We start from the raw sequence: 27870 nt of genomic DNA, 5'->3' as shown, positions 1-27870 counted from the left end.
ATCTGAGCTGTGCTTGCATGAGTGTAAAACGTATTGCTGGTTTTTCTTATATGGGCTGCTCTTAAGTGTTTGCATCAAGCCAGAACCAGTGTGTCCAAACATACTTCGTATTTAAATGGTGCTCAAATGTGAGATTAAAAGCCTGCAGAGATGAAGAAGTTAAAAAGATAATGAAAATACGACCTTACAGAGATCTGCTACATGCTCGGTAAAGATATATACTAAAAGCAGTAACAAAAGTGAAATTGGAGAAAGCTCTGGCTATTTAAAAATTGAAAGTAGCCATTGTGAATTTGAAATGAGGGACCTCTTCCACTGTTAAAACATTGTATTTAAGGGTGGACCATAAGTGAAATCTAACTATAGCTATTCTTCTCACTTATTATAGGCGCAAACCGATCCTCCTCCTCCTCCTCCTCCTCCTCCTCCTCCTCCACCTCCTCCTCCTCCCCTCCACCAAAGTCTCAAGACATGATCAACTTCATGTTCTTGTTAGACATTTGCTCACAAGATTGAAGCAAGCCAAATAGAAAGGAGTTTGAAATTAAGGGATTGTTTTTAGAACTCTGCGAGTTAAGATACGATTCTGAGAGTTTTGAAAATAACAATTATTATTATTATTATTATTATTATTATTATTAATATTATTATTTCCTTTCCCAGACCTTATGTCTGGTTAAAAATTGAAAGTGACGTGGACCTTGATCAAGCGTGACTTCCTTTTAACTGTACGGTATATGTTACATTGCATTTAGGAACTTTCGGGTAATTGAACATGTATCAATAACTACGGATTTCTGTAGTTGTATATATACGTTTGGATGTCGCTGTATTGCGTTGATGTACTTGTGGATATTGTGTGGAATGACTCCTGTAGTTGACAGTATAATTGGTATTATGTCAACTTTATCCTGATGCCACATGTCCTTGACTTCCTCAGCCAGTGGGATGTATTTTTCAATTTTTTCTCCTATTTTCTTCTGTATATTTGTTGTATTGGGTATGGATATTTCAATTAGTTGTGTTAATTTCTTCTTTTTATTACTGAGTATGATGTCAGGTTTGTTATGTGGTGTTGTTTTATCTGTTATAATGGTTCTGTTCCAATACAATTTGTATTCATCATTCTCCAGTACATTTTGTGGTGCATACTTGTATGTGGGAACGCGTTGTTTTATTAGTTTATGTTGTATGGCAAGTTGTTGATGTATTATTTTTGCTACATTGTCATGTCTTCTGGGGTATTCTGTATTTGCTAGTATTGTACATCCGCTTGTGATGTGATCTACTGTTTCTATTTGTTGTTTGCAAAGTCTGCATTTATCTGTTGTGGTATTGGGATTTTTAATAATATGCTTGCTGTAATATCTGGTGTTTATTGTTTGATCCTGTATTGCAATCATGAATCCTTCTGTCTCACTGAATATATTGCCTTTTCTTAGTGATGTGTTGGATGCGTCTTGATCGATGTGTGGCTGTGTTAGATGATACGGGTGCTTGCCATGTAGTGTTTTCTTTTTCCAATTTACTTTCTTCATATCTGTTGATGTTATGTGATGTGATCTAAAGGGTTGTAGAAGTAGTTGTGAAATTGCAATGGTGTAGCCGATGTATTTATATGAGTGATTGCTTTGTGTATTTTGCTAGTTTCTGCTCTTTATAGAAAGAATTTTCTTAAATTGTCTACCTGTCCATAATGTAGGTTTTTTATGTCAATAAATCCCCTTCCTCCTTAATATGAATCTTTCTGTTGCTGAATGTACGTGATGTATTCTATATTTGTGGCATTGTGATCGTGTAAGTGTATCGAGTGCTTCTAGGTCTGTGTTACTCCATTTCACTACTCCAAATGAATAGGTCATTATTGGTATAGCATAAGCATTTATAGCTTTTGTCTTGTTTCTTGCTGTCAATTCTGTTTTCAGTAATTTTGTTAGTCTTTGTCTATATTTTTATTTTAGTTATTCTTTAATATTTGTATTATCTATTCCTATTTTTTTTTGTCTGTATCCTAGATATTTATAGGCATCTTTTTTTCCATTGCTTCTATGCAGTCTCTGGTTATCCAATATGTAATCTTATTATTATTATTATTATTATTATTATTATTATTATTATTATTATTATTAGATAAGTGCAGAGGTCACAGATGTTGCTACACTTACAAGTTGCAAAAACATACGTTTGCAGTAAAAAATTGAAGTACAAGTCCCAAATACCGTGAGTAAACATTGTTCAAGAGTAATATTTTCGCCACTGAATGATTCTGTCATGAATATAGTGGAACTGCAGAAGTTTTGGGTGAAAGTAAAATGCATTTATGTTTTCTTTAGAGATTCTGCTGTTTGATGGTGACAAATAAATGAAACTGTTACAATTCAGATGTGCTGCAATGACTCTGCATAAACTGTACCCAATTAGGTCTTCCAGGTTTGATTAATTGTTATCAATCTAACAGAATTTCTACAAATTTCGTAGGGACTATCCAGTAACATTTCAAAAGAGTAAGAAAAAAGAAGAAAGGAACGAAGCTTCAAATCTGGTAAAAATATTTCAAAACTTAATTTTGTCTTACTCTTGAATTTCAAAGTAAGATTTTGGAAAATATTAACTTAGTTTCCAAACTACTGCAATCCCCTAACACTGATGCAGAGAATGCCTCTCAACTTCTTCAAACAGCAAGAAACAACCAAATCATCTTAAGAAACAATTGTGAAGTTGTGGTAGAATAAGCGAAAGTACTAGTGAAAGTTTGGAGCAATGATCAAAAGCTGACCTCAAAACATATTGGTACCCGTAAAGTGAACAAATTCTTTGATGAGCTTTCTGCAGATCACACAATTGTAGGTACACTACGGTCTCTTCAAGTCCGTTTCAGGAGCTTCTGTTGATATTTTAATCCAAAAATTACATTTTACCAGCATACTGGATGTTAACAGTTATTTTCCTTTCTTACATCCTGTTGATCTTTTTAAGTTAGAAAACAACGATATTCAGGAAAAGAGCAGAAAGATTGGTCAGAAAGTGCAAATGAGATTCTGCCATAAATCTTTCACGTGAATTCATTATCCTAGGTTGTGCTATGTACAAGGTTGCCTTTACCTGCTCACTGGATTTAGTCAGAAATCTTTAAATGTATTTAAGTCTTCCATTTCCCTTTCTTACTACTTTGTCATGTACTCACTCTGTTGAACAGTATATTGCTTCGAAGTATTATGGCTAGATATCTAAAAGAGTGACAGGCTCCCGAAGTTTATTGCAATTTGGTGCTATTGGTTTCTTTCTATTTGTTACGGGCATGGCCTTGCACTTAACCTCCTGACATTCAGTATACAAATCGAAAATATTAACCAAATGATTTAGCATTTCACTGTAAACCTCCAGAGATGGTTCTTTGCTGTAAGTAACAGCAATGCCTATGAATTCCCAGTGCTGACCTGTTTGAAATTCTTCACACGTATCGAGAGCATTTGTGACAATGTGTCCGATGTATTAGGACGATTACCGAATTCAGCTGAATCCACTGTTTGCAAGACCGTGAGTGAAGCACGTAGTCATATACACATTTGTGGTTTGTTTTCCCTCTAGAGGTCATGTCAGTCCTTTCAGAGAAGATCCTTTGTTCTCCTGTAATCTCCGTGAAAGTTCAGCGACAGAATATGTTACGATTCTACAACAAATGGGTATTTGTCTCTAATTCCGTACATCCTTTTGCCATTTTTATTGTATATAGTTGTGTTCTTTGTCTTTTGCAACCCTGCTGAACTACTCACTCCTTACGTAAATAGTTGATAAACTTGAGTAAACATTAACGATAAGCATTTAGTTACTGTCAAATTGTTCCCTGCATGTGTGCATAATTCCACGTATGTGCACATATGTAACAGAAAGAAAGGAAAAGAAATCAAGGAAGGGGAGGGAGAACCAAAAGAATTACGTGAGTGACCACTGGTCCCGAACTTCGTATATATTTCTCATTAGAATTTGTTTTATAAACATGTAACACTGTAAAACATCACACACAAAATAAATTTATCTAAAACTGTACTTCGTTATTAGGTTTTATCAACAGCACCTTACTGGAATTATTTACATCCCCAGTGACAAGGTTCATTAAATGATAAATTACCGATGCCACATATTTAAAATCCTGTTACCCATTTACAATGAATAAGGAAAATTTTCCACCAGCTGTTCAAGTATCAAGGCCACTTAAAACACAAAATTCACTGAACACATCATTTTCCTTTAGCAGCCAAGTATTCAGTAAGCATCTTCTCAAGTTTCCTGGAATCCTCTGCAAATTTTCGGATGCCTTCTGACAGTTTTTCAGTGGCCATTTGGTCTTCATTCAACATCCAACGGAAGGCTGCTTCATTAAGTGTCACTTTATCAATATCCAACTTTCGTGCTGGAAATGAAAAAGATTTACATTTAAAAATAATCAAAATTCAGCCAGTTGTATATATTGAAAGGCAGACATCTTTGTATTTTAAGCTTCCTGAGGTCACTGCTAAAATTTTGCTGAGTATAATTTAGTTATCTTTAATACTAAGACTTACAAAAGGTGGATTTACATGTAGACAAGACCTGATGGCACTAGAAATTTTCAGACTGATTATACTCCAGGGTGTATATGTGGACAAGGAAAAAAAATTCCCGGATTTCCCGGTTAAAAATACACTTTCTCCCGGGAGAAATTCACTTTTTCCGTGTTAAGTGACAGTATACTCTTCCTCGGCACTGTAAAAGTCATCAATCCTTTGAATGTTTATGGTTTTATATACCAACGTAGAATTTCCCAGCACTTTAGAAAACGAAACTCAGGGGGAAAAACACGTTTTGAAAGACCTTTGATGTGCAGCAACATGTACGCCGCATATTTTCGTATTACGAAGGTATAAATTTGAATTCCACCAAACAACGCATGTCACTTTCCGAAGCATTGAAATCGAGATTGTGATGCGCTTTGTAAGCATCATAGCTCATTCACGTGATCTCGCCAGCTGATGACAGCAATACGATACATGATGTAGTCAGCCAATAGCAAGATCACTCTTAAGTAGCACGAATACACAAATAAGAAAAGTTAATGGTTCAAATTAATATACATAGCATTCACATATAATATTGATCACGAAGATTAATAAGCTGGAATAGAAGCTAAGCTTCCACATATAATGTTTATCTTTTTTGTGCGTGTTACACTTTAAGATACATCACACAAACGTGCCAGTAAAATTTTTAATAATGACGCAAATGTCTCATCTTCTGGGCTCGAAATTCTTCTAAATGGTCGTCCTCAAAGAGGAGATTTTTAAATGAGAGTCAAACGCTTTGCGATTTAAGAAATTCATCTTACATTCTCGCACATAGTTAACAGTTGAAACTGGCCAACAGTGTGAAATTAGACACTTCATTTCAAATAAATTGACTGCCTCAGTAGAAAGGATTAATAAAAGCCAAATCTCTTTAGCAAACCGGCAAAAATAACTTAATTTTTCTGTAAGGTGATTAATGCTTGACTATCACAGGTGGAAATAAAATCTGAAACTATTAACACATTTTAGCCTGCCGTAATTATGCGAACGTATTTTAATTTATTTGATAGCTCCCGGCCACAAAAATCCATGCTGTCATCTTTTAACGTGAGAGCAATAAAAAAAAAAAAAAAATCACTCAACACAGGTCATGTGGAGACGACCCACCTCCCCACCACAACTCGGACTGCTCTGTGCAGCAGCCCAGGATCTATGATATTTCTGAACAGGGGCAATATTAAGTAGTGGCACCCAGCCACACTTGCGTAGCCAGAAGTGGGAGAAGGTCCTACTCATACACAACTCAACTGCACATGCGCAAGAGCTCGCTCGCAACTGCTCAAACGAAACTAATTTAAACAGGTGTCACGTCACACTCATCGGAGGCAATTTGTTGTTATAAAGCATTGCATAGTGTTCCTAAAGCCTTTGACACACTTTATTGTTGGCAGACACTTGTATGAGCACTGTTTTGTTCATGTATTCGGCGCATTTCCTTTGCAACTTAAGCTTTTTTTCCTTTTTTTCCCCCTCCCATTCATGTTTTGTTGCTGCAGTATCATTCTGCAGTAGTGGCATACAAAAAATATCCTTTGTTAGAGTATTTGTTCTTACCAGTCAAAATCACAAAAATTTAACTGAAAACTAAAACAATGAAAAATTCCTGGAATTATAACAATTCCCGGGTTTTTCGCAGTTTTCTCCCGGATGAAAAAATTCCCGGGTATTTTCCCGATCTCCCAGGTCATATACACCCTGTACTCCCTTTGTCAGAAAAGTTCCAGGACAGGCTTTTCTTAAAAAAGAAAAAAAGAAAAAAGAAAAAGATAGGAAATTGCATTTACCAAGTAATGACCATACCTCTTATCAAAGTAGCACCCTTGGCTACCTGTACAGTTGCCAATGTTTCTGGAGATCTTGGAAGCAAGCAGGGAAATTTTAACTGCAATGCTTGCAAGTTCATTTTTCATCATCTCGTTGGACGTCTGTGGTATCAAAGCAAAAGGTTGGGTAATATGGTGATAACAGAATGTCTGGCCAGATACTTGGCACCAGATAAAGCAGTATGGTGTCTTGCATTGTCATGCAATAAGAACCAGTCCACAGAATACCATGAATGAGGACGGTGATGTCAAATGGCTTGTCACAAAGGTTTCAAGACTTCGATATAAGAGTATGGTTCATCGTTTGACGTGGAGGAACATACTCATGATGAACTAATCCTCTATCAAAGAATGCGATCAACATGTTCTTTGTTCTGGAAGGTTGTAGTTCGACTTATCAAGGCTGGTGATCCAGGACTCTGCCATTCAGCACTTTGACACCTCTTGTGAAAGTCACACTGGAAGCACCAACTTTCATCCCCAAAAATAACCTTGACAACAATGCAGGATAAATTCTAGCTCTATCCAGGAGTTCAGCAGAAATTCTTTATCTTTACTCTTTCTGTTTGTCTGTTAGTGTGCACGGGAAGGGTTTTGCATCAAGTTTCTGTTTCCCTAAACCTTTGCGTAAAATCTTGACACACATTACAATTCAAATTAAGTTCTTCCAATATGGCATGCACAGTTGCATGCTGGTCTTCTTGCAATAACTGCCTTACACATTTCAAATTTGCTTTTGTACACGCTGTAGACGGACGACCAGCTCTGGGAGCGTCTTGCACTGAATGTCTGCCTTCACAAAGCCTTTTGTGCCACAAAAACATGACATCTTGAAAGTGCCTAGCCTGCATATGTTTGCTTAACCATTGTCCATGTTTCACTAGGGGGGTTTTCCCCAGTTTTAATGTAGAACTTAACATTAACCCTTTACTCACAACCAGCATCCATTATATTACCGTAACTAATGCAACAAGAATCCAATCCTTCTAGTGAGCTTGCACAAAAACATGTCCAAAGTCATTTCAAGGATGCACAAACACCAAGTAACATAAAACATTTTTTTTCCTTTTTAGTAATGCAAACTCAGAAATTAAAAAGCCCTGTCCTGGAATTTTTCTGACGAACGGCGTGTAATAGTACAGCAGATTTTGGAACTAGATTCTACGTTTCAAGGCAAGAGGCAGATGCGGTTTCTGACAGCAATTTACTGGTTGTGAACTGCAAAAAGATAGGAAATTAAGGTGACATAATCTTGGTAAGTTTAAAAAAAAAAAAAAAAAAAAAAAAACAGGTTATTTAGAATTTCAAAGGGAGCATTAGGCAAGAATTGGATGAAACAGGGTAGCACTGAGAGACGAAATAGTGAAGGCAGCAATCTGTCACATAGGAAAGAAGAAAAGGCTCAGTAGAAATCCTTTGCTACCACAGGATATATCTAATACAACTGACAAAAGGAGAAAATATAAAAATGCAGCAAATGATGCATACAACATGAAATACAAGCATTTTAAAAATATTGGCTGGAAGTGCAAAACTGATAAACAAGTGAGAGTAACACAAATGGAAGTCCATAGAAGCATGTATTAGAGGAAAGATAGATGTTACCCACAGGAAAATGAAAAAGGCCGTTGGAGAAAATAGTAGCAACTGTATGAATTTCAAGAGCTTCAACGGGAAACCAGTACTAAGAGAAGAAGGGAAAGCTGGAAGGGGGAAGGCATACTCAGAGACAGAACACAAGGAAAATGAACTTTAAGGAAATATTACAGAAAGAGGTGAAGGAAAAAATGTCTATGAGATGGGAAATATGAAATTGCAAGAAGAATTTGCCAAAGCCCTGAAATACGATAAGTCCAAACATGGCCACAGGAATAGGCGACATTCCATAAGAACTACAAATAGCCTTGGGAGAGCCACCCATGACAAAATTCTTTATCTGGTGTTCACGATGTACGAGACGGATGAAATAACTTCAAACTTCATAAAGAATGTAATAATGTCAGTTCTAAAGAAAGCAGGTGCTGAAAGGTGTGAATATTAAATAACTATCACTGTAATAAGTCATGGTTGGAAAATACAGGGATGAATTATTTACAGAAGAATGGGGAAACTGGTGAAACCAACCTCAGGGAAGACAAGTTTGTTTCTGAAAACATTTAGGAAACACGAGGAAATAGATTTCCAACTTACTGTCTACACACTACATTTGTAGTGCCCCTGTCCACTATACTCATTAGTCGCAGCAATCAATCTACCGATTCCTGTAAGAGTTTGAGCAATGTGAGTGCATTCGCACTGAAGATCATTGGCCAATAGGCCTTACATATATGCAGATACCATCTTCATATATATCAGTAAGGCATGAAGATGGTGTGTGTGTGTGTGTGTGTGTGTGTGTGTGTGTGTGTGTAATCCCTCTGCAGTCTCACTATCCTCTGTCTTCGATTGCTCAGTTGGACGGAGCGTCTGCCGTGTACGCAGGAGATCATGGTTCGAGTCCCAGTGAGGGCACACATTTTCAACTGTCCCCGTTGATATTTATCAACGCCTGTAAGCAGCTAATGGTCTGGATTTCATTGTAATTTATATTTATAGCATTTGCACACTTACAGAAACCTTTTGACAATGTTGACTTGAATATACTCTTCAAAATATTAAAAGAGGCAGGCATAAAATGCAGGGAGAAAAAGATTATTTACAACTTGTACAGGTATCAGACAGCAAGTGTACGAGCTGAAACCTATGAACGGGAAGCAGTGGTTAAGAAGTGAATGAGACAATGTTAGTCTGCACACTCAGCAAGCTGTAAAGGAAACCAGACAAAAATTTGGATAAGGAACTAAAGTTCAGGCAGAAGAAATAAAAACTTTGGCAGAATTATAACGTCCTTGGCAAAGATGAGAGACAGCGAAAGACTTGAAAGCGCCTTTGAACAGAACTGACAGTGTCTCAAAACGAAGATATATGATGAACATCAACGAAAGAAACCAAAACAATGGTAATGGAGTGTAATCTAACTGAAGCAGACGAAATTGAGGGAATTATATCACGAAATGAGACACTGCAAGTACTAGATAGTTTTGCTGTTTGGCAATTGAAATAGCTGATGATGGCTGAAGTACAGAGAATCTAAAATGCAGACTGGCAATAGCAAAGAAAGCATTTCTGAGGAAGAGAAATTTGATAACATTGAATCAAATTAAAGTGTTAGGAAATCTCTTTTGAAGGTATTTGTGTTGAGCTTTTCTTAAATGGAAGGGAAGCGCCAATGAAAAGCAGTTCAGGCAAGAATAGAATGGAAGGTTTTAGAATGTGTTGCTACATGAGATTGATGAAGATTAGCTGGATAGATTCTGTAACTAATTGGAGGTACTGAATTGAATTGGGAGAAGAGAGATCTGTGATAAAATTTCTATAAAAGAGGGGAGCAGCTGATAGGTCGCAGTCCGAGACATTTAGTAGCGCGGGCAAGTATGGACGTAAAAGGTAGAGGGAGACCCCAAGTCCTAAGCAGTGGATGTAGGTTGCAGCAGTTATTCACAGCTGAAAAGATTTGCACAGGATAAGAGTAGCATGAAGAGTTGCATCAAAGACAACAGTAAAGATCTTATTGGTAAAATCGTATTGAAGGTTCAAGTCCTTGTATAGCACAGAGTTTAATTTGTCTGGAAGTTTCAACACACTAGGACACATGTGTTTAACGGCACCATAACATTACTGTTCTTATTACAATTGTCTTTTCCGTAACCAAGGGAAATGGATGCTTTCCTAATGGACACCCTATTACTTCCATTTTCTCCAATACCTTCCCCAGACGGATCAAGAAACCAATGGTTCTGCAAGTGATTGTGACTTTATGCCTGTCTACTACCAGTATGTAATGTGAAAACTAGGATGCCCCCTAAGGTGAAAAATGTTTATGGTTTGGCAAGTGCGGAATGGGGAAAATAAATGTTGGCTGTGGAAAATTGTAGCACCAAGTACAGCTTCAGGACAGGGCCATTTTCACATGCTAACTGTGCTATTTCTACATTATTACCGGCAGAATAAAACTCAGCACCACACAGTTCATTGGGCCTGATAATGGAACTCCACTGCTAAGTTACAAAAGCTCTCAATTTTAAAAACAAAGTTATTAACAAACACATATAAAGACTCAAAATGCCATCAAATATTCTGCCACCTCCTTTGTTGTTGTTGTTGTGGTCTTCAGTCCAGAGACTGGTTTGATGCAGCTCTCCATGCTACTCTATCCTGTGCAAGCTTCTTCATCTCCCAGTACCTACTGCAACCTACATCCTTCTGAATCTGCTTAGTGTATTCATCTCTTCGTCTCCCTCTACGATTTTTACCCTCCACGCTGCCCTCCAATACTAAATTGGTGATCCCTTGATGCCTCAGAACATGTCCTACCAACCGATCCCTTCATCTGGTCAAGTTGTGCCACAAACTTCTCTTCTACCCAATCCTATTCAATACCTCCTCATTAGTTACGTGATCTACCCACCTTATCTTCAGCATTCTTCGGTAGCACCACATTTCGAAAGCTTCTATTCTCTTCTTGTCCAAACTAGTTATCGTCCAGGTTTCACTTCCATACATGGCTACACTCCATACAAATACTTTCAGAAACGACTTCCTGACACTTAAATCTATACTCGATGTTAACAAATTTCTCTTCTTCAGAAACGATTTCCTTGCCATTGCCAGTCTACATTTTATATCCTCTCTACTTCGACCATCATCAGTTATTTTACTCCCTAAATAGCACGACTCCTTTACTACTTTAAGTGTCTCATTTTCTAATCTAATTCCCTCAGCATCACCCGATTTAATTTGACTACATTCCATTATCCTCCTTTTGCTTTTGTTTATGTTCATCTCATATCCTCCTTTCAAGACACTGTCCATTCCGTTCAACTGCTCTTCCAAGTCCTTTGCCGTCTCTGACAGAATTACTATGTCATCGGCGAAACTCAATGTTTTTACTTCTTCTCCATGAATTTTAATACCTACTCCGAATTTTTCTTTTGTTTCCTTTACTGCTTGCTCAATATACAGATTGAATAACATCGGGGAGAGGCTACAACCCTGTCTCACTCCCTCCCCAACCACTGCTTCCCTTTCATGCCCCTCAACTCTTATAACTGCCATCTGGTTTCTGTGCAAATTGTAAATAGCCTTTCGCTCCCTGTATTTTACCCCTGCCACCTTCAGAATTTGAAAGAGAGTATTCCAGTTAACATTGTCAAAAGCTTTCTCTAAGTCTACAATTGCTAGAAACGTAGGTTTGCCTTTTCTTAATCTTTTTTCTAAGATAAGTCGTAAGGTTAGTATTGCCTCACGTGTTCCAACATTTCTACGGAATCCAAACTGATCTTCCCTGAGGTCCGCTTCTACCAGTTTTTCCATTCGTCTGTAAAGAATTCGCGTTAGTATTTTGCAGCTGTGACTTATTAAACTGATAGTTCGGTAATTTTCACATCTGTCAACACCTGCTTTCTTTGGGATTGGAATTATTATATTCTTCTTGAAATCTGAGGGTATTTCGCCTGTCTCATACATCTTGCTCACCAGATGGTAGAGTTTTGTCATGAATGGCTCTCCCAAGGCCATCAGTAGTTCTAATGGAATGTTGTCTACTCCCGGGGCCTTGTTTCGACTCAGGTCTTTCAGTGCCCTGTCAAACTCTTCACGCAGTATCTTATCTCCCATTTCGTCTTCATCTACATCCTCTTCCATTTCCATAATATTGTCCTCAAGTACATCGCCCTTGTATAAACCCTCTATATACTCCTTCCACCTTTCTGCCTTCCCTTCTTTGCTTAGAACTAGGTTGCCATCTGAGCTCTGATATTCATACAAGTGGTTCTCTTCTCTCCAAACGTCTCTTTTATTTTCCTGTAGGCAGTATCTATCTTACCCCTAGTGAGACAAGCCTCTACATCCTTACATTTGTCCTCTAGCCATCCCTGCTTAGCCATTTTGCATTTACTGCATTTTTATATTTTCTCCTTTCATCAATTAAATTCAATATTTCTTCTGTTACCCAAGGATTTCTATTAGCCCTCGTCTTTTTACCTACTTGATCCTCTGCTGCCTTCACTACTTCATCCCTCAGAGCTACCCATTCTTCTTCTACCATATTTCCTTCCCCCATTCCTGTCAACTGATCCCTTATGCTCTCCCTGAAACTCTCTACAACCTCTGGTTCTTTCAGTTTATCCAGGTCCAATCTCCTTAAATTCCCACCTTTTTGCAGTTTCTTCAGTTTCAATCTACAGTTCATAACCAATAGATTGTGGTCAGAATCCACATCTGCCCCTGGAAATGTCTTACAATTTAAAACCTGGTTCCTAAATCTCTGTCTTACCATTATATAATCTATCTGATACCTTTTAGTATCTCCAGGATTCTTCCAGGTATACAACCTTCTTTTATGATTCTTGAACCAGGTGTTAGCTATGATTAAGTTATGCTCTGTACAAAATTCTACAAGGCGGCTTCCTCTTTCATTTCTTCCCCCCAATCCATATTCACCTACTATGTTTCCTTCTCTCCCTTTTCCTACTGACGAATTCCAGTCACCCATGACTATTAAATTTTCGTCTCCCTTCACTACCTGAATAATTTCTTTTATCTCGTCATACATTTCATCTATTTCTTCATCAGCTGCAGAGCTAGTTGGCATATAAACGTGTACTACTGTAGTAGGCATGGGCTTTGTGTCTATCTTCGCCACAATAATGCGTTCACTATGCTGTTTGTAGAAGCTAACCCGCACTCCTATTTTTTTATTCATTATTAAACCTACTCCTGCATTACCCCTATTTGATTTTGTATTTATAACCCTGTAATCACCTGACCAAAAGTCTTGTTCCTCCTGCCACCGAACTTCACTAATTCCCACTGTATCTAACTTTAACCTATCCATTTCCCTTTTTAAATTTTCTAACCTACCTGCCCGATTAAGGGATCTGACATTTCACGCTCCGATCCGTAGAACGCCAGTTATCTTTCTTCTGATAACGACGTCCTCTTGTGTAGTCCCCGCCCGGAGATCCGAATGGGGGACTATTTTACCTCCGGAATATTTTACCCAAGGGGACGCCATCATCATTTAATCATACAGTAAAGCTTCATGTCCTCGGGAAAAATTACGGCTGTAGTTTCCCCTTGCTTTCAGCCGTTCGCAGTACCAGCACAGCAAGGCCGTTTTGGTTAATGTTACAAGGCCACATCAGTCAATCATCCAGACTGTTGCCACTGCAACTACTGAAAAGGCTGCTGCCCCTCTTCAGGAACCACATGTTTGTCTGGCCCCTCAACAGATACCCCTCCGTTGTGGTTGCGCCTACGGCCATCTGTATCGCTGAGGCACGCAAGCCTCCCCACCACCGGCAAGGTCCATGGTTCATGGACCTTTAGAGAAACATAATTTTATTTCCAGTTAATCAGTGCACAACAAACAGCTTCTAATAGAACTTTCCAAACACTTTTTGTCATGCACAAATGCTGAAGCGTTTGGCTCATAACTTACTCTACTGCTCTCCTAAGACTCACTAAAGATAAAGCTTGTTGTTGGTGGGGGAGTTTTTTACCTGCTTTTTCATTAATAATATTGAGGCATTTAGGTAACATGCACTGAACATTGAAGTACTGTATTTGAAACTGTGTGCTTTACTCACCAGATTTGTCCGTCAGCATCTCGTGGACCTCATCTGTGTTAGAATCAAGTTCCTGTAGAAGTTTGGGGCTAATTGTCAGCAAGTCACAGCCAGCAAGAGCTTTCACCTCACCAATATTTCTGAAGGATGCCCCCATCACTACAGTTTGGTAACCAAATTTCTTATAGTAGTTATAAATCTTTGTGACCGATTGCACACCAGGATCTTCCTCTGGTTCATATTTCTTCTGTGATGTATTTGCCACATACCAGTCAAGAATACGGCCAACAAAAGGAGATATTAGGGTAACACCAGCCTCAGCACAGGCAACAGCTTGGCAAAATGAAAACAACAGTGTAAGATTGCAGTGAATGCCGTGTTTTTCTTCTAGTTCCCTAAAAATAAAAAAAAGTTAATATTTCATAAACTATATGTGCATACATTAAATAGTTGCAAGATTCAAATTATAAAGCAAAACTTATTAACTAGACAGTCATAATATATTTTCACAGAAAGCTCAAATATTTGAGTCTCAAGAATAACGAGCAGTACTCAAGAACTGGTTGAATAAGGAATTGTAGGTTGTTTCCTTTAGAACTTCTTCAAAAAAGTCCAAGACCACCCACCCATTTTTTCTAACAACTAGCTTTCTATGGTCATTCTACATTAAATCTCAACAATTGGTATTTTGGCCTGTTTATGCACAGTAATAAGTTTACTGAAGTTGAGGATCAACAGCGAGTCTTCTGCATAGCTATGTTTTGTAAACTTGTTTAACTTATTTTCTGCGTTATACTATGACTCTACCCAACACCTCACTGACATAGTATCAATAAACAGAACCAACCTCCCCCTCTCATTCTACTACTCCCAACCAGTTCCTCTCATCTTTCAGATGAAAGTCTGCTAAAACAGTTGTGGGAAATTTAATCTTACAAATGGTTTTTGATGGAGAGCTGAAAAGGGACAGTGAACAATTATTTTCACAAAGTAAAATAATTGAATTTGTGTATTAATACTTTATATTCTTTCCACATACACTGACATGCCAAAGAAACTGGTATAGGCAGGCATATTAAAATAAACAGATATGTAAACAGCCAGATATGGCACTGCGGTCGCCAATGCCTATATCAGACAAGTGCCTGGCGCAGTTGTTATATCGGTTACTGCTACTACAATGGCAGGTTATCAAGATTTGAGCGTGTTTGAACATGGTGTTCTAGTTGGCGCACAAGCGATGGGAAACAGAATCTCCGATGTAGCGATGAACGGGGGATTTTCCCATATGACTATTTCACGAGTGTACCGCGAGTATTGCGTATCTGGTAAAATATTAAATCTCAGACATCGCAGCGGCCAGAAAAAGATCCTGCAAGAACAGGGCAAACGGCAACTGAAGAGAAATGTTCAATGGGACAGAAGTGCAACCCTTCCGCAAAATTGCTGCAGATTTCAATGCTGGGCCATCAACAAGTGTCAGTGTGCAAAACATTCAACAAAACATCATCAATATGGGCTTTCGGAGCTAAAGGCCCGCTCGTGTCCCCTTAATGACTACAGAATACATGACACAAAACCTTTCGCCTCACATGGGTCTGTCAACACAGACATTGGACTGTTGGGTCGGAAACATGTTGCCTAGTCGAATGAGTCTCACTTCAAATTGTATTGAGCGAGCGGATGGGCGTGTAGTGGTGTGGAGACAACCTCATGACTCCATGGACCCTGCATGTCAGCAGCGGACTGTTCAAGCTGGTGGAGGCTCTGTAATGGTGTGGGGCAAGTGCAGTAGGATTGATATGGGACTCCTGATACGTCTAGATATCACTGACAGGTGACACATACGTAAGCATTGTGCCTGATCACCTACACCCATTCATGTCCATTGTGCATTCCGACGGACTTGGGCAATTCCAACAGGACAATGCGGCACCCCATACATCCAGAATTGCTACAGAGTGGCTCCAGGAGCTATTCTCTTTGTTTTTAAGCACTTCCGCTGGCCACCAAACACTATTATTGAGCATATTTGGGATGCCTTGCAATGTACTGTTCAGAAGAGATATCCAGCCCCTCGTACTCTTATGAATTTATGGACAGCCCTGCAGGATTCATAGTGTCAATTCCCTCCAGCATCACATCAGACACTAGGTCGAGTCCAAGTCACCATCGTGTTGCAGCACATCTCCGTGCTCGTGAAGTCCCTACACGATATTAGTCTAGTTTCTTTGGCTCTTCAGTGTTTGTGTGTAAAGGAGTCATAAAAAGAATTTTCTAGTAGCCATTCTTACTTTGCTGCTTGTATGCCTTCCCATGTGGATGCTAGTTTAATAAGAATGCGATCCTTTTTTATACCTTCTTCCTCATACAGTTCAATGAGTCGCCTTGCTTTTTTTATGCTTGCTTCCTTGTCGAAAGACAACCTGAAATTTAACAAATGTTTCATTAAGAATTACATGTGTAGTCATAACGTATTAAGTGCCTACATCCCTCTTTTATTTGGTTATAGAATTATTAAACCAACAATATATGGATCTCTCACATTCACCTGAATATTTTGTAGGTTACATGTTGTGAACTCTATATCAAATAAATTGTTTTTAATAATGTTTTTTGTACGACTGTCACCGGGAATTTACTATACCGACATAAAAATGTTATGGGGCACATGGGAATAAAATTGTTTCTGGAAACAGCGTCAAAGATTCAGTGACACGATTTTCTCATTACATTTAAAGACTGTAGTTGATTGAGCATTACAATATTAAGTTTTAACAAATTTCAGGGAAGCACTCAAACACAAGAGCTAAATTTCATAAGATCACAGTAAAAATATGGCAAAAATAATTTGAACAACGTATGTTGAAATGTCTATTACCTTGCATCTACTTCCGTGGAAACACGTCCTGGTATGATCTTCAAAATCTCTGCACCAAATAGTACAAATAATTTGTCCACTGCTGCTTCAACTTGATCTTTTACTGACCTGAAATATCAAGCATAAATCAAACCTGTGACAGATCTACTGTCTGGAGGAAAAAAAAAGCATAACACAATTTAGAATTCCACTGATTACAAATATCAAGGGCATTGGTGACTTCAACATGAATGTGGTACCCACATTATCCTATGTCCAACAAAATAAATGGATCTCAGTAAAACAAAATAAAAGGAAAAATTTTAAGTACCGATCAAAGCTTTTTGTAATTTCTTCTGCTCCCCGACAACCCACTAATTGTGACCCAGCAGATAGATTTGAAAGACAAGATATGCTGTCATCTTGCCTCACTGAAATCACAACTATTTCATGTAGTCAAACCACGTATACATCCCACCAGGAGACAACACTGACCACAGTGACTCCATATTATCTTAATGCAATGATACTTGGTAAGAGAAGGAGTACTGTTGCTTTTGTTTCGATAAAACAGCTTTATAAGTACAGTAAGAAAAAGAAGCTGCAAGTGAGATGGTATGGGCAAGACTCAGTATCAGGGGGTGGATCCTATCACCCACTCGATTCACCTCCTGATGTAATCGCAAACTTTAGAGTAAATCTCAGTTCATTTGTACGTAAGTTCCCCAATCATACTGTAATCATGGGTGGAGACTTCAATAATCCAACAATTAATAGGGAAAAATGACTGTTTTATAAGCAGTGGGTGTGATAAGACATCCTATGAAACATTACTAAATGCCTTCTCTGAAGACCACCTAGAACAGATAGGAACCCCACTCATGACGGACATTTACTGGATCTAATGGCAATGAAAAGACCTGACCTCTTGAGAATGTCCACATTGAAACTGGTATCAGTGGCCAAGACACAGTTATGAGAACAATGATTAACCAAAGCACAAGGGACAACAAAAACATGCAGAAAGATACATACATTCAACAAATATAATGAAAAATCAGTAGTGTCATATTTCAATGAGAAACTTAAAACTTTAAGCACAGGGCAGGAGCATATAGAGGAACTATGGCCCAAGCTTAAAAGAATATTTGTGGCACCAAAGTTATTGTCCAGTCCCTAGTAAATGAGACAGGAACTGAAACTGGGGGTAGCAAAGCAAAAGCTGAAATTCTTAACTCCGTTTTCAAATGTTCCTTTACAAAGGAAAACCAGGGGAACTGACCCAATTTAATCCTCATATCACTGAAAAGATGACTGAAATAAGTATTAGTGGCAGTGGTGTTGAGCAACAAATTAAATCGTTAAAATTGAACAAAGCTCCAAGGCCCATTAGAATCTTGTCAGATTCTTACTGAATTTGCACCCGGGTTAACCCCTCTTCTAACTGTAATCTGTCATAGATTCCTTCAATAAAACATCGTGCCCAGTTCTTGGAAAACAGCACACCTCACACCTGGCTACAGAACGTGTAATAGAAGGGATCTACAAAACTACTGTTCAATATCCTTGTCATCAATTAGTTGTAGAGTCTTAGAACATATTCCGAGATCACCCCAGGGAAATGTGTTGGGACCCTTCCTATTCTCGTTGTATATTAATAACCTTACAGACAATATTAATTTAAAAAAAAAAAAAAAAAAAAAAAAAGCTTTTTGGCAAATGCAGTTATCTATAATTAAGTACCATCTGAAAGAAGGTGCATACATATTCAGTCAAATCTGGATAAGGCTTCAAAGTGGTGCAAAGATTGGCAACTTGTACTCAATGTTCAGAAATATAAAACTGTGCACTTCACAAAATGAAAACAAATGTATATTCAACAACAGTATCAATGAGTCCCTGTTGGAATTGGCCAACACATGTAAATACCTGCGTGTAACACTTTGTAGGTATAAGCAATGGAATGATCACATAGGCTCAGTCGTTGGTAAAGTAGGTGGTAGAATTTGGTTTATTGGTAGAATACTGGGGAAGTGCAAGAAGTCTACAAAGGAGATTTGCTTACAAATCACTCGTGTAACCCATCTTAGAATATTGGTCAAGTGGGTGGGATCTGTACCAGATAGGACTAATAGGGGATATTTATTGTGTGGTGTCACAGCCAGACACCACACGTGCTAGGTGGTAGCTTAAATCGGCCGCGGTCCTGTAGTACATGTCGGACCCGCGTGTCGCCACTGTGTGATCGCAAACCTAGCGCCACCACAAGGCAGGTCTCGAGAGACTGACTCGAACTCAGCCCAGTTGTACAGACGACATAGCTAGCGACTAGACGTACGAAGCCTTTCTCTCTCATTAGCCGAGAGACAGAATAGCCTTCAGCTAAGTTAATGGCTACGAACTAGCAAGGCGCCATTAGCCTTACAGTGATTGTAATTAAAGTCTCCTTTGTGCGATGTACCACAATGATTGATTAAAGATAAGTAATACCAGCTACGTACTTTTCTTCATAGCATTAATTACGTATCCTGTTCCAGTACTTCACGCCCGTCTGCGTTAGTCTAGCGTGCCTTTTAAGCCACCTCTATCTACAAGGTGTTGGCCCAGCTGCCGACACATCATATTGTATATAGAGAAGGGCAGCATGAATGATCACAGGTTTGTTCAATCCACGAGAGAGTGTCACAGAGATACTGAAGGAACTGAACTGGTACACACTTGAAGACAGATGTAAACTATCCCAAGAAAGTCTATTAATAAAGTTTCAATGACGACCCTGGGAATATACTACAATCCCCTACGTATTGCTCATGTTGGGATCATGAGGGTAAGATTAGAATAATTACTACAGGGACAGAGGCATTCAAACAATCATTCTTCCCACGCTCCATACGTGAATGAAACAGGAAGAAAACCTAATAACTGGTACAATGGGATGTACTGTCTGCCATGCATCTTCCGGTAGTTAGCAGAGTATAGACGTAGCTGTTGAGGTCACATTGAATCAGTGCGAGCATCTAATGGTAAAGCACAACCCCAACACTAGTAATGACACAAAACCTGCAGCAAAAAGCCTGGTCATCATTCTTATACAGTTGGGTACCCACACAATAAATATATACAGTTGGGCACCCACACGATAAATAGTTTTTTGCCAACACTGGCTCTAGTAGCGAAAGTTTAATTATAGCCATCCTGCACGTATCAACAATCTCACATGTACCAATGCGTTCACTCAGGCAGCAGCAACAATTTAAAACCCACTGGAGGACTTGAGGAGTCTCTCCCCTCCTTCATACATGGCCCCTATTCTCCCACTACCCACTTTCTACTGTAGTAGTTCAATCTCTCATTATTTAGTTTTTCCATCTCTCATTATACACTGAGTCACCTGCTTAATCTCTCTCTCTCTCTCTCTCTCTCTCTCTCTCTCTCTCTCTCTCTCTGCACTTGTAATGTCAGCATGGGTACCAGCACTATTCCTGTCTGCTGTGGTTCATTCTTATTTCTGATGAGAGTCTTACTCACCGAATTCTTGATACAAACTCTTTATAACCTACCTAACTATTTGTAACAGCTTGTTCTTCTGTTACTGCTACTGCTGATTTCCTATGTTTCTTTCCATTTCACTCACAGACTCTTGCTATCACTAGATTGAGTATTTTCTTTCCCCTACTCATTTTCTAGCTTCCCCCCATTACACTCAAAACTTCTTGGACAATCTATGTCCATGGCATCCGACCTCCTAAAGATAAAATGGAATCTATACTCAAGTATTCCCATCTCAGTTCAGGAGCCACATCATTTTCTCAACATCATTAATTTTTATGATAGATTCGTACACAGTCAACACTAACACACACAGTCTACACTAATAACAGCTCCATTGAATGAGCTTCTGAAGGGAGCACCGAAGCAGGACACAAGGGTGCAATGTACAAACGAAACAGATACTGCTTACCGAACTGTCAAAACAGCAATAGCAGAGGCTACACAATTAGCTCAACCAATATGACAGGCACCACTTGCACTCTTGGTAGATGCATCAGCTTCCACTATTGGTGCTGTACTTCCGCAACACGTTGAACTTAGTTGGCAGCCACTCACATTCTTTTGTCGCAAGCTGTCACCGTCACAGCAATGCTTGGCAACTTACGATATAGAGTTGTCCACTGCATATGCTGCAGTTACGAAGTTTTAACACTCATTTGAAGGTCAATACTTTCCCATACACATAGACCATAAACTGCTGACATATGATTTCAATATGGACCCAGAGAAAGTATCATCAAGACTACTTCAATATTTGAACTGAATCAGTCAGACTCACTTAGCCCAAGTACGAGGAAAGCTGAATGTACCAGCAGACAAACTCGTGTTGAAGCTATAACCCCTGCATTTGATTACATTGTCCTTGTTCCGTTCCAGCAGCATGATGATTAACTACACATATTACTGGGTCACCCAACAGGATTAAAGTTACAATGTGTGTCTATACCAGCAACAAATGTCTTCTTGTACTGTGACATGTCTGAAGCCAAAGTAAGATTGTTCGTACCTCACCAGTTTCAGTCACAAGCAATTGCATCAGTGCATAATTTGGCTTATCCCGGGTCCGAAGCATGGTGAAATTAAGAGTTTCATCTGGCCAGGAAGGCATTGCGACAGACATCTGTCAGACACTGAATAATGTGTCAGAAAAATAAGATCACTTAACACATCAAGGCACCATTAGGCACATTTCTACCACCAAGCCAGTGCTTAGAGAGCATGCACACAAACATTTTGGGGCTTCTTCTGGAGTCAGAAGACTACAGCTACTGCCCCATGGTCACTGATCAATTTTCAACTTGGCCTGAAGCCTTCCCTACAAAAGGTATTACAGCAGAGACAGTAGCTAAACATTTTTCCACATATGAATTGCCTGGTTTGGCATACCAATACACAAGACAACAAATCAAGGATGCCAATGTGAGGCGTACTCATTCAAAGTAGTGGCCAGATTGTTGGGCACTAAGCACATTCGCTCTACTGCTTATCACACAGTAGCATACAGAATTTTAGAACACCTGTATTACCAACTCAAAGCAGTTTTCGTGTCACGTTCCACAAAATTGGATGTATACATTACTCACCATGCTTCCTGGTCTCCGTACATCATTTAACAGCAACCTGAAGGCTACAGCAGCTGAACTAGTGTATGGACAAACACTGTGCCTGTGCCTACCAGAGTAGTTAATGCTTTATGTGATGGGTGATACAGTCAATACATCAGAGTCTGTCACCAAATTATTATCGCACATCTGACAATTCTGATCAATGACACAAAGAACAAATTTGACAGCATAGTTTCACATTTGGAGGCCTCTCTGGCTGCAATCATATATTCAAACAAAAAGACATAGTGCACAAGCCACTGCGAATTCTACATGAAGGGACTTATACAGCACTTATACACATCAGGCAAGTGCCTACCACGATATCCACTGACAGATGCAAACCTCTTTCCACGATACACAAGATGCGATGAAGACAGCCGGCCATGCTATCACTGAAGATAAAGATGCAGTACCTAATCATGTCCAACATGATGCCAACAAGATACAACACTTGAGGGAAGGGTCATGGGTCATTTAAGGTATCACGACATGACGACAAGCATAGTGGAAGTGTATGCAAATATTCCACGACACTCATAATTCTGTGTGTCATTCTTCGACTCTTGATTTAGTTTTAGTTCTCTATGCTCCATGTTTTAGAGAACAACATACTCATACGTGCGAGTATTAATGTAATATATGTGGAAATAAATGATTATCAACAGATATCCACTTATTTTCATTTACTTAACACTGTTCTCAGCATTTTTATACGTAACTACGCAGTGGCCTGTAAACAGAATAGGCCATGCCAGATCAGTTGTCTGGCCCCAGATACTTAATGCTACCTGTGTGAAGCTGGGCCAGGTTGCTACTCTTACTTATGAAGCTCAAACAATCAATCCAGCATGAAGTACAATCTTTAGAAATACATGAACGTTTTCAAGCACACCATTCATTAAAAGTGCTTGCTTTTTTAGACACTACAATACATCATCATTATAGATGCCTTTCTTGATACCAAGCCATTATAAGCTAAGAGAGCTCATTTCTTTTTACAGTGTGAATATAGCATGAGGGATGTTGGACAGATGAAGAAGTAGTGGAAACTACTTCAACCTATTAACTGTTGCATCATGGCAATGATCATGTCAGGTTGCATTATCATCCAACAAAAAATGTATCTGATATGAGGTGCATAATTAACACAGACAAGGAAGCGTTAATTAGAAGAACATTCACCTACACTGCCTCAAACCCATGGTTCTCACAGAATGTGCCACAAACTTTGATATCCAACAGACCGATTCATCCATAGCTAGATATGACATTTCTTGGCAAGATGAAGTCTTAAAGTGTTTTTTAAAAAAAAGCATTGAAATTAGTATACTGTATGTGCTTAAGTTATTAAAGACCATAAAAATGATACATAAAGACCTTACCAGGCTGATAGGCAATGCTTCGGCAGGTTGAACTCTTCCCACATGTTTCTGCAGTAGCTGTGCTGCATGTTTTTACAAATCTGGTGTTACTCATACTTCTTACTTGGTACCATTACTTGTGTTAGACCCCATTTCTTTTCATCTTTCTCCCTGACAAATGTGTGTTCTTTAGAGTTCATTATTCAACCAACTGTTCCACCATTTTTCTTAATAGTTTTTAGTTTATGTAAAGTCAATACAGTTGCTATGAAAGCAATGGTCTCTACTAGTTTTCCATACAGCTGTGGCTAGTAACATTTTGAGTCCCACATCATCTTTTACACACATACCCCACAAGGCACCCTACAGGGCGTACCGCTACCACTCATTTCTTTTCCTGTTTCACTAGCAAATAGGGCGAGGGAAAAATGAGTGTGTTTGTGCCTCTGTACGAGTCATAATTTCTCTTATCTTTATGGTCCTTATGCAAAAGAACATCGGCAGAAGTAAGTTCATTCTGCACTTCACTTAAAATGTTCAGGTGTCGGTTCTCCAAATTTTCTCAATAGTGTTTCACGAAAAGAAGGACTTCCATCCAGAGATTCCCTTTTGCATTCTTTTATACACAGTCTCCTTTACAGACGAGTTACACTTTCCTACAATTCTCCTAATACACTGAAGTCTACGATTTGGCTTACCTACAACCGTCCTTATGTGCTCGTTCCATTTTGTATCACCTTGAAACATTATTCCTAGATACAGAATTGATGCAACTGTGTCAAGCAGCACAATGCTAATGTTGCATCCTAACTTTATAGTATTGTTTTTCCTACTCACCTTGTTAACTTTAATTATTCTACAATTACAGCAACCTGCCGTTCATCACATCAAATAGAAATTCTGTCCAAATCATCATGTACCCTCCTACAGTTACTCAACAACGACACTTTCCAATATGCTACAGCTTCCTCAGCAAACAATCGCAGATTGCTGCTCACCCTATCAGTCAGATTGTCTATGTATGTAGAGAACAAGTGTGGTGCCATCACACTTCCCTTGGGCACTCCCAACGGCACCCTTTTCTCTGATGAACATTCACTGTCGAGGACAACATACTGGGTTCTCTTACTTAGTAACCTTCTAGTCTCTCTGAGCTGGGACCTTATTCCATATGACAGTACCTTCATTAACTGTCTGAAGTCGACATCATTTTAAACACTTCTCATAAATTTGTATATTGAATTTGCCTGCTGCCCTTCATTAACAGTTCACAGGGTATTGTGTGAGAAAAGGGCAAGCTGAACTTCACAAGGCCGCTGATTTGTGGACAGAAGCTCTTCCCAATCACAAGGACACGTATTATATTTGAACTGAGAACATGTTCAAGAATTCTGCAGCAACCTGATGTTAAGGATATTGGTCTGTAATTTTGCAGGTGTGTTCCTTTACCTTTCTTCTATACAAGAGTCACCTGCACTTTTTTTTCCAGTCACTTGGCGCTTTTGCACTGGATGAGAAATTCACAGTAAATGCAGGTTAAGTACAGGGCCAATGTCTGTGTAACTGAAATGGGATAACGTGCGGACCTGTAAGAATTTATGTTTCCAACTTTCAGTTGCTTCTCTACATTAGGCATGGTTATTACTGTGGCCTCCATGCAGGTTCTATGTAGTGGTCAAATGATCAAATGATGCCATTTCCATTACTCTTGCGTGAATGATTCCTTGAATGCAAACTTTAAAACTTCAGCTTTGCTTTTGCTAGCTTCTGGTGCCACACCAGACTGTGTCAACGAGCAACTGGATAGAAGCCTTTGACCTGCTTCACAGTTTTACATAGGGGCAGAATTTTCTCAGGTTGACAGCAATATCTTTTGCTTAGGTTACAACAGAAGTAGTTGTATGCTTCGCACATTTGTGCGGACAAGCATTTCTATCAACTTTTGGCCATTGTCATTTGCATGTTCTCTTTCAGTTTGAGACTACAACAGTCTCTGCTTCAGTATTTTGCTAATTTTGTTACTGAGCTACAGAGGGTCTTTTCAGCCCTTAATCATTTACTCAGCACATTCTTCTCCAACACACAATGTACAGCCAATTTACAATTTGCCCAAAATTTCTTTGCATCCGTAATACTGTAACTAAATGATGTCCATTCTTTGTTCAAGTGGTTTGCTGATAACTGCTTATCTGCACTATCTAGCAAAAAATCTCTTAGCCTTCTTGATGTACTTAATAACTATAGTAACCACTGTCACTATGATGACATTGTGATCATATCCCTGTCTCTAAAACAACACTGTTGATAAGATAAGGCCTGTTTGTAGCCAGAAGATCTAAAATGTTTCTATTGCAGGTGGGTGGCCTAACTAGCTGCTCAGGACAGTTTTCAGAAAACAGGGTTCAAAAACTACTTCATAACACTGCACGTCTGCAGCAATTGCACTGAATTCATAGATGTCCCAGTCTATGCTCTGAACATAAATCTCACCTCCAACCAATACTGTATAATCTGGTTATTTCCACGATACCAAGTGGTATTCTAAAATTGTCACTGCTTAATTATTGAACCCCCCCCCCCCCCCCAAGTCATCTGATTAAGTCTAGTTCACCTAGACCTGTTAAGGCCAATTCAAACTGTGTGTCATATCAAGGTGTATTCACACTGTGTATCATGTCATGGCACACAAGCGAATTCAAGTAACATGATCTCAACTCGCATGGCTGTCTTCAACTGGGGTGGTGGTTGTTGTTGTTTCCCCCTTCCTTCCCCCCCCCCCCCCTTTAACTGCAAACAAGTCCAACCAGACTGATGCGAGTGAAACATCTATGCGACTTAGCCGTCTTAAATGCCACACGAATTTGAATCAATACACACGTACACAATATTTCAGTAAATAAACTTGAATAGTCTGCAATACTAGAGTTTAAGTGGGAAAAATAGTGTTTCTTGTGAGTGCCAAAATAAAATATTTGTATATTGTGGTAATAATTAACAATTTTTGCATTTTGTAGAGTACTTGCCTGTTATCCAGATTTTTGGTAGTTTGAATTATATCCATTCCCACCCATTTATTGTGCAGTGTGTACAGACCACTGTGCTCAGACTGTGACATGACATGACATGACTGTGACATACATGTCATATCTGAATATTTGCATTTGATTCTGGTTGGATGTGGTGTTTGGTTTGCACAGGCTGTGGTGTGGGGACTCGGTGAGCACACATCAGATGGGGTGGGGGTGGGGGGCCTTTAGGCATTAACAGTACCGCACTTGCTTTTTTTCGGAACCTTAATACCCTCAAATGAGGTATCAGTTCTGCCCGGTAGCGAACATAAAGAGTAGATTTATATTGTTCAAGTTTGTATGTATTCAGTGTAAACTATTATGTATCTACATACTCTTTAGCGTGGTAGGTCATGTTAAAGAGGAAGCAAAGATGATTCTGTTGATATGCAGGTACACTCTGCGTACAATGTGTGCAGAAAGACACCATCAAGCAGAGTTGTTTAAGATCCAGTAAGTAATTAATAATAATTTACAATTTTTATCACACAAAATCGATCATGCTAGCAGTTTGTAGCTCTCATCAATGTGTGCCAACTGAGTTATTCACAAGTTTAGATCAATATTTGTCACTCTAATTTTTCATCAATCCATGTCCGTTACAAAGAGAAAGAAAGAAAGAAAGAAAGAAAGAAAGAAAGAAAGAAAGAACGACAGAGAGAGAGAGAGAGAGAGAGAGAGAGAGAGAGAGAGAGAGAGAGAGAGAGTCTCAGCAACTCAATGACAGATTTCAACCAACCTTTGTACACATATACCTGTCATTGTTGCGGGAGTAAGAGCCACTTACCTATCATAGTGGGGATGGAAAAGCAGTGTAGCCCAGGACACATGAATTCCCATACTTTATTCACTCAATACATGAGAACGAGAGCACTATGATTTGAACACAAACTTCACATACAATTTCAATCCTTTACAAAATTCTCACTAACGACCCCTACAAAATGATGAAAGGAAATATGTTGGTTGGTTGGTTGGTTTGTGGGATTAAAGGGACCAGACTGCAACGGTCACCGGTCCCTTTGTCCAAAAAATTAAAACCACCCAAAGAGAATAAAAACGAACAGCAGGAAAGACGTCAGACGACACGGGACAAGAAATATGCCGACAGAGATCAGACAAAACAAATTAAAATCACACAGAGTGTGACGGTGGTTGGCCGACCATAGAGAAAAAAAAGGAAAAGCCAACCACCGAGAACACATTAAAAAACTAAGTTTAAAATCAGAGGCCAAAAGCCAGAATCAACACTAAAAAACAGAAACTCTCAAATTAAATGATAAAAACCCCCTGCCCGAATAAAACTTAAAACTAAGCCAGCCATAGCAGGG

General features: G+C 39.0%; 1 protein-coding gene across 1 annotated transcript in view; it reads right to left on the bottom strand.

Moving 5' to 3' along the window:
* Window positions 1–3938: 3938 nt before the first annotated feature.
* LOC126198640 (transaldolase) overlaps window positions 3939–27870 on the bottom strand; it is a 53247-nt gene continuing 29315 nt past the window's right edge. Inside the window, exons 3-6 of the mRNA XM_049935103.1 lie at window positions 16973–17080; window positions 16386–16517; window positions 14113–14486; window positions 3939–4411 (exon numbers count right to left, since the gene is read on the bottom strand). Coding sequence (XP_049791060.1) covers window positions 4239–4411; window positions 14113–14486; window positions 16386–16517; window positions 16973–17080 — 787 coding nt within the window. The 3' untranslated portion in view covers window positions 3939–4238. The remainder of the gene's footprint in view (window positions 4412–14112; window positions 14487–16385; window positions 16518–16972; window positions 17081–27870) is intronic.

The sequence above is a fragment of the Schistocerca nitens genome, chromosome 8 (genome assembly GCF_023898315.1).
Source record: "Schistocerca nitens isolate TAMUIC-IGC-003100 chromosome 8, iqSchNite1.1, whole genome shotgun sequence".
NCBI classification, from domain to species: Eukaryota; Metazoa; Arthropoda; class Insecta; order Orthoptera; family Acrididae; genus Schistocerca; species Schistocerca nitens.
Note: the sequence above shows the minus strand (reverse complement) of the source record. Positions and strands in the feature narration are given on the sequence as shown.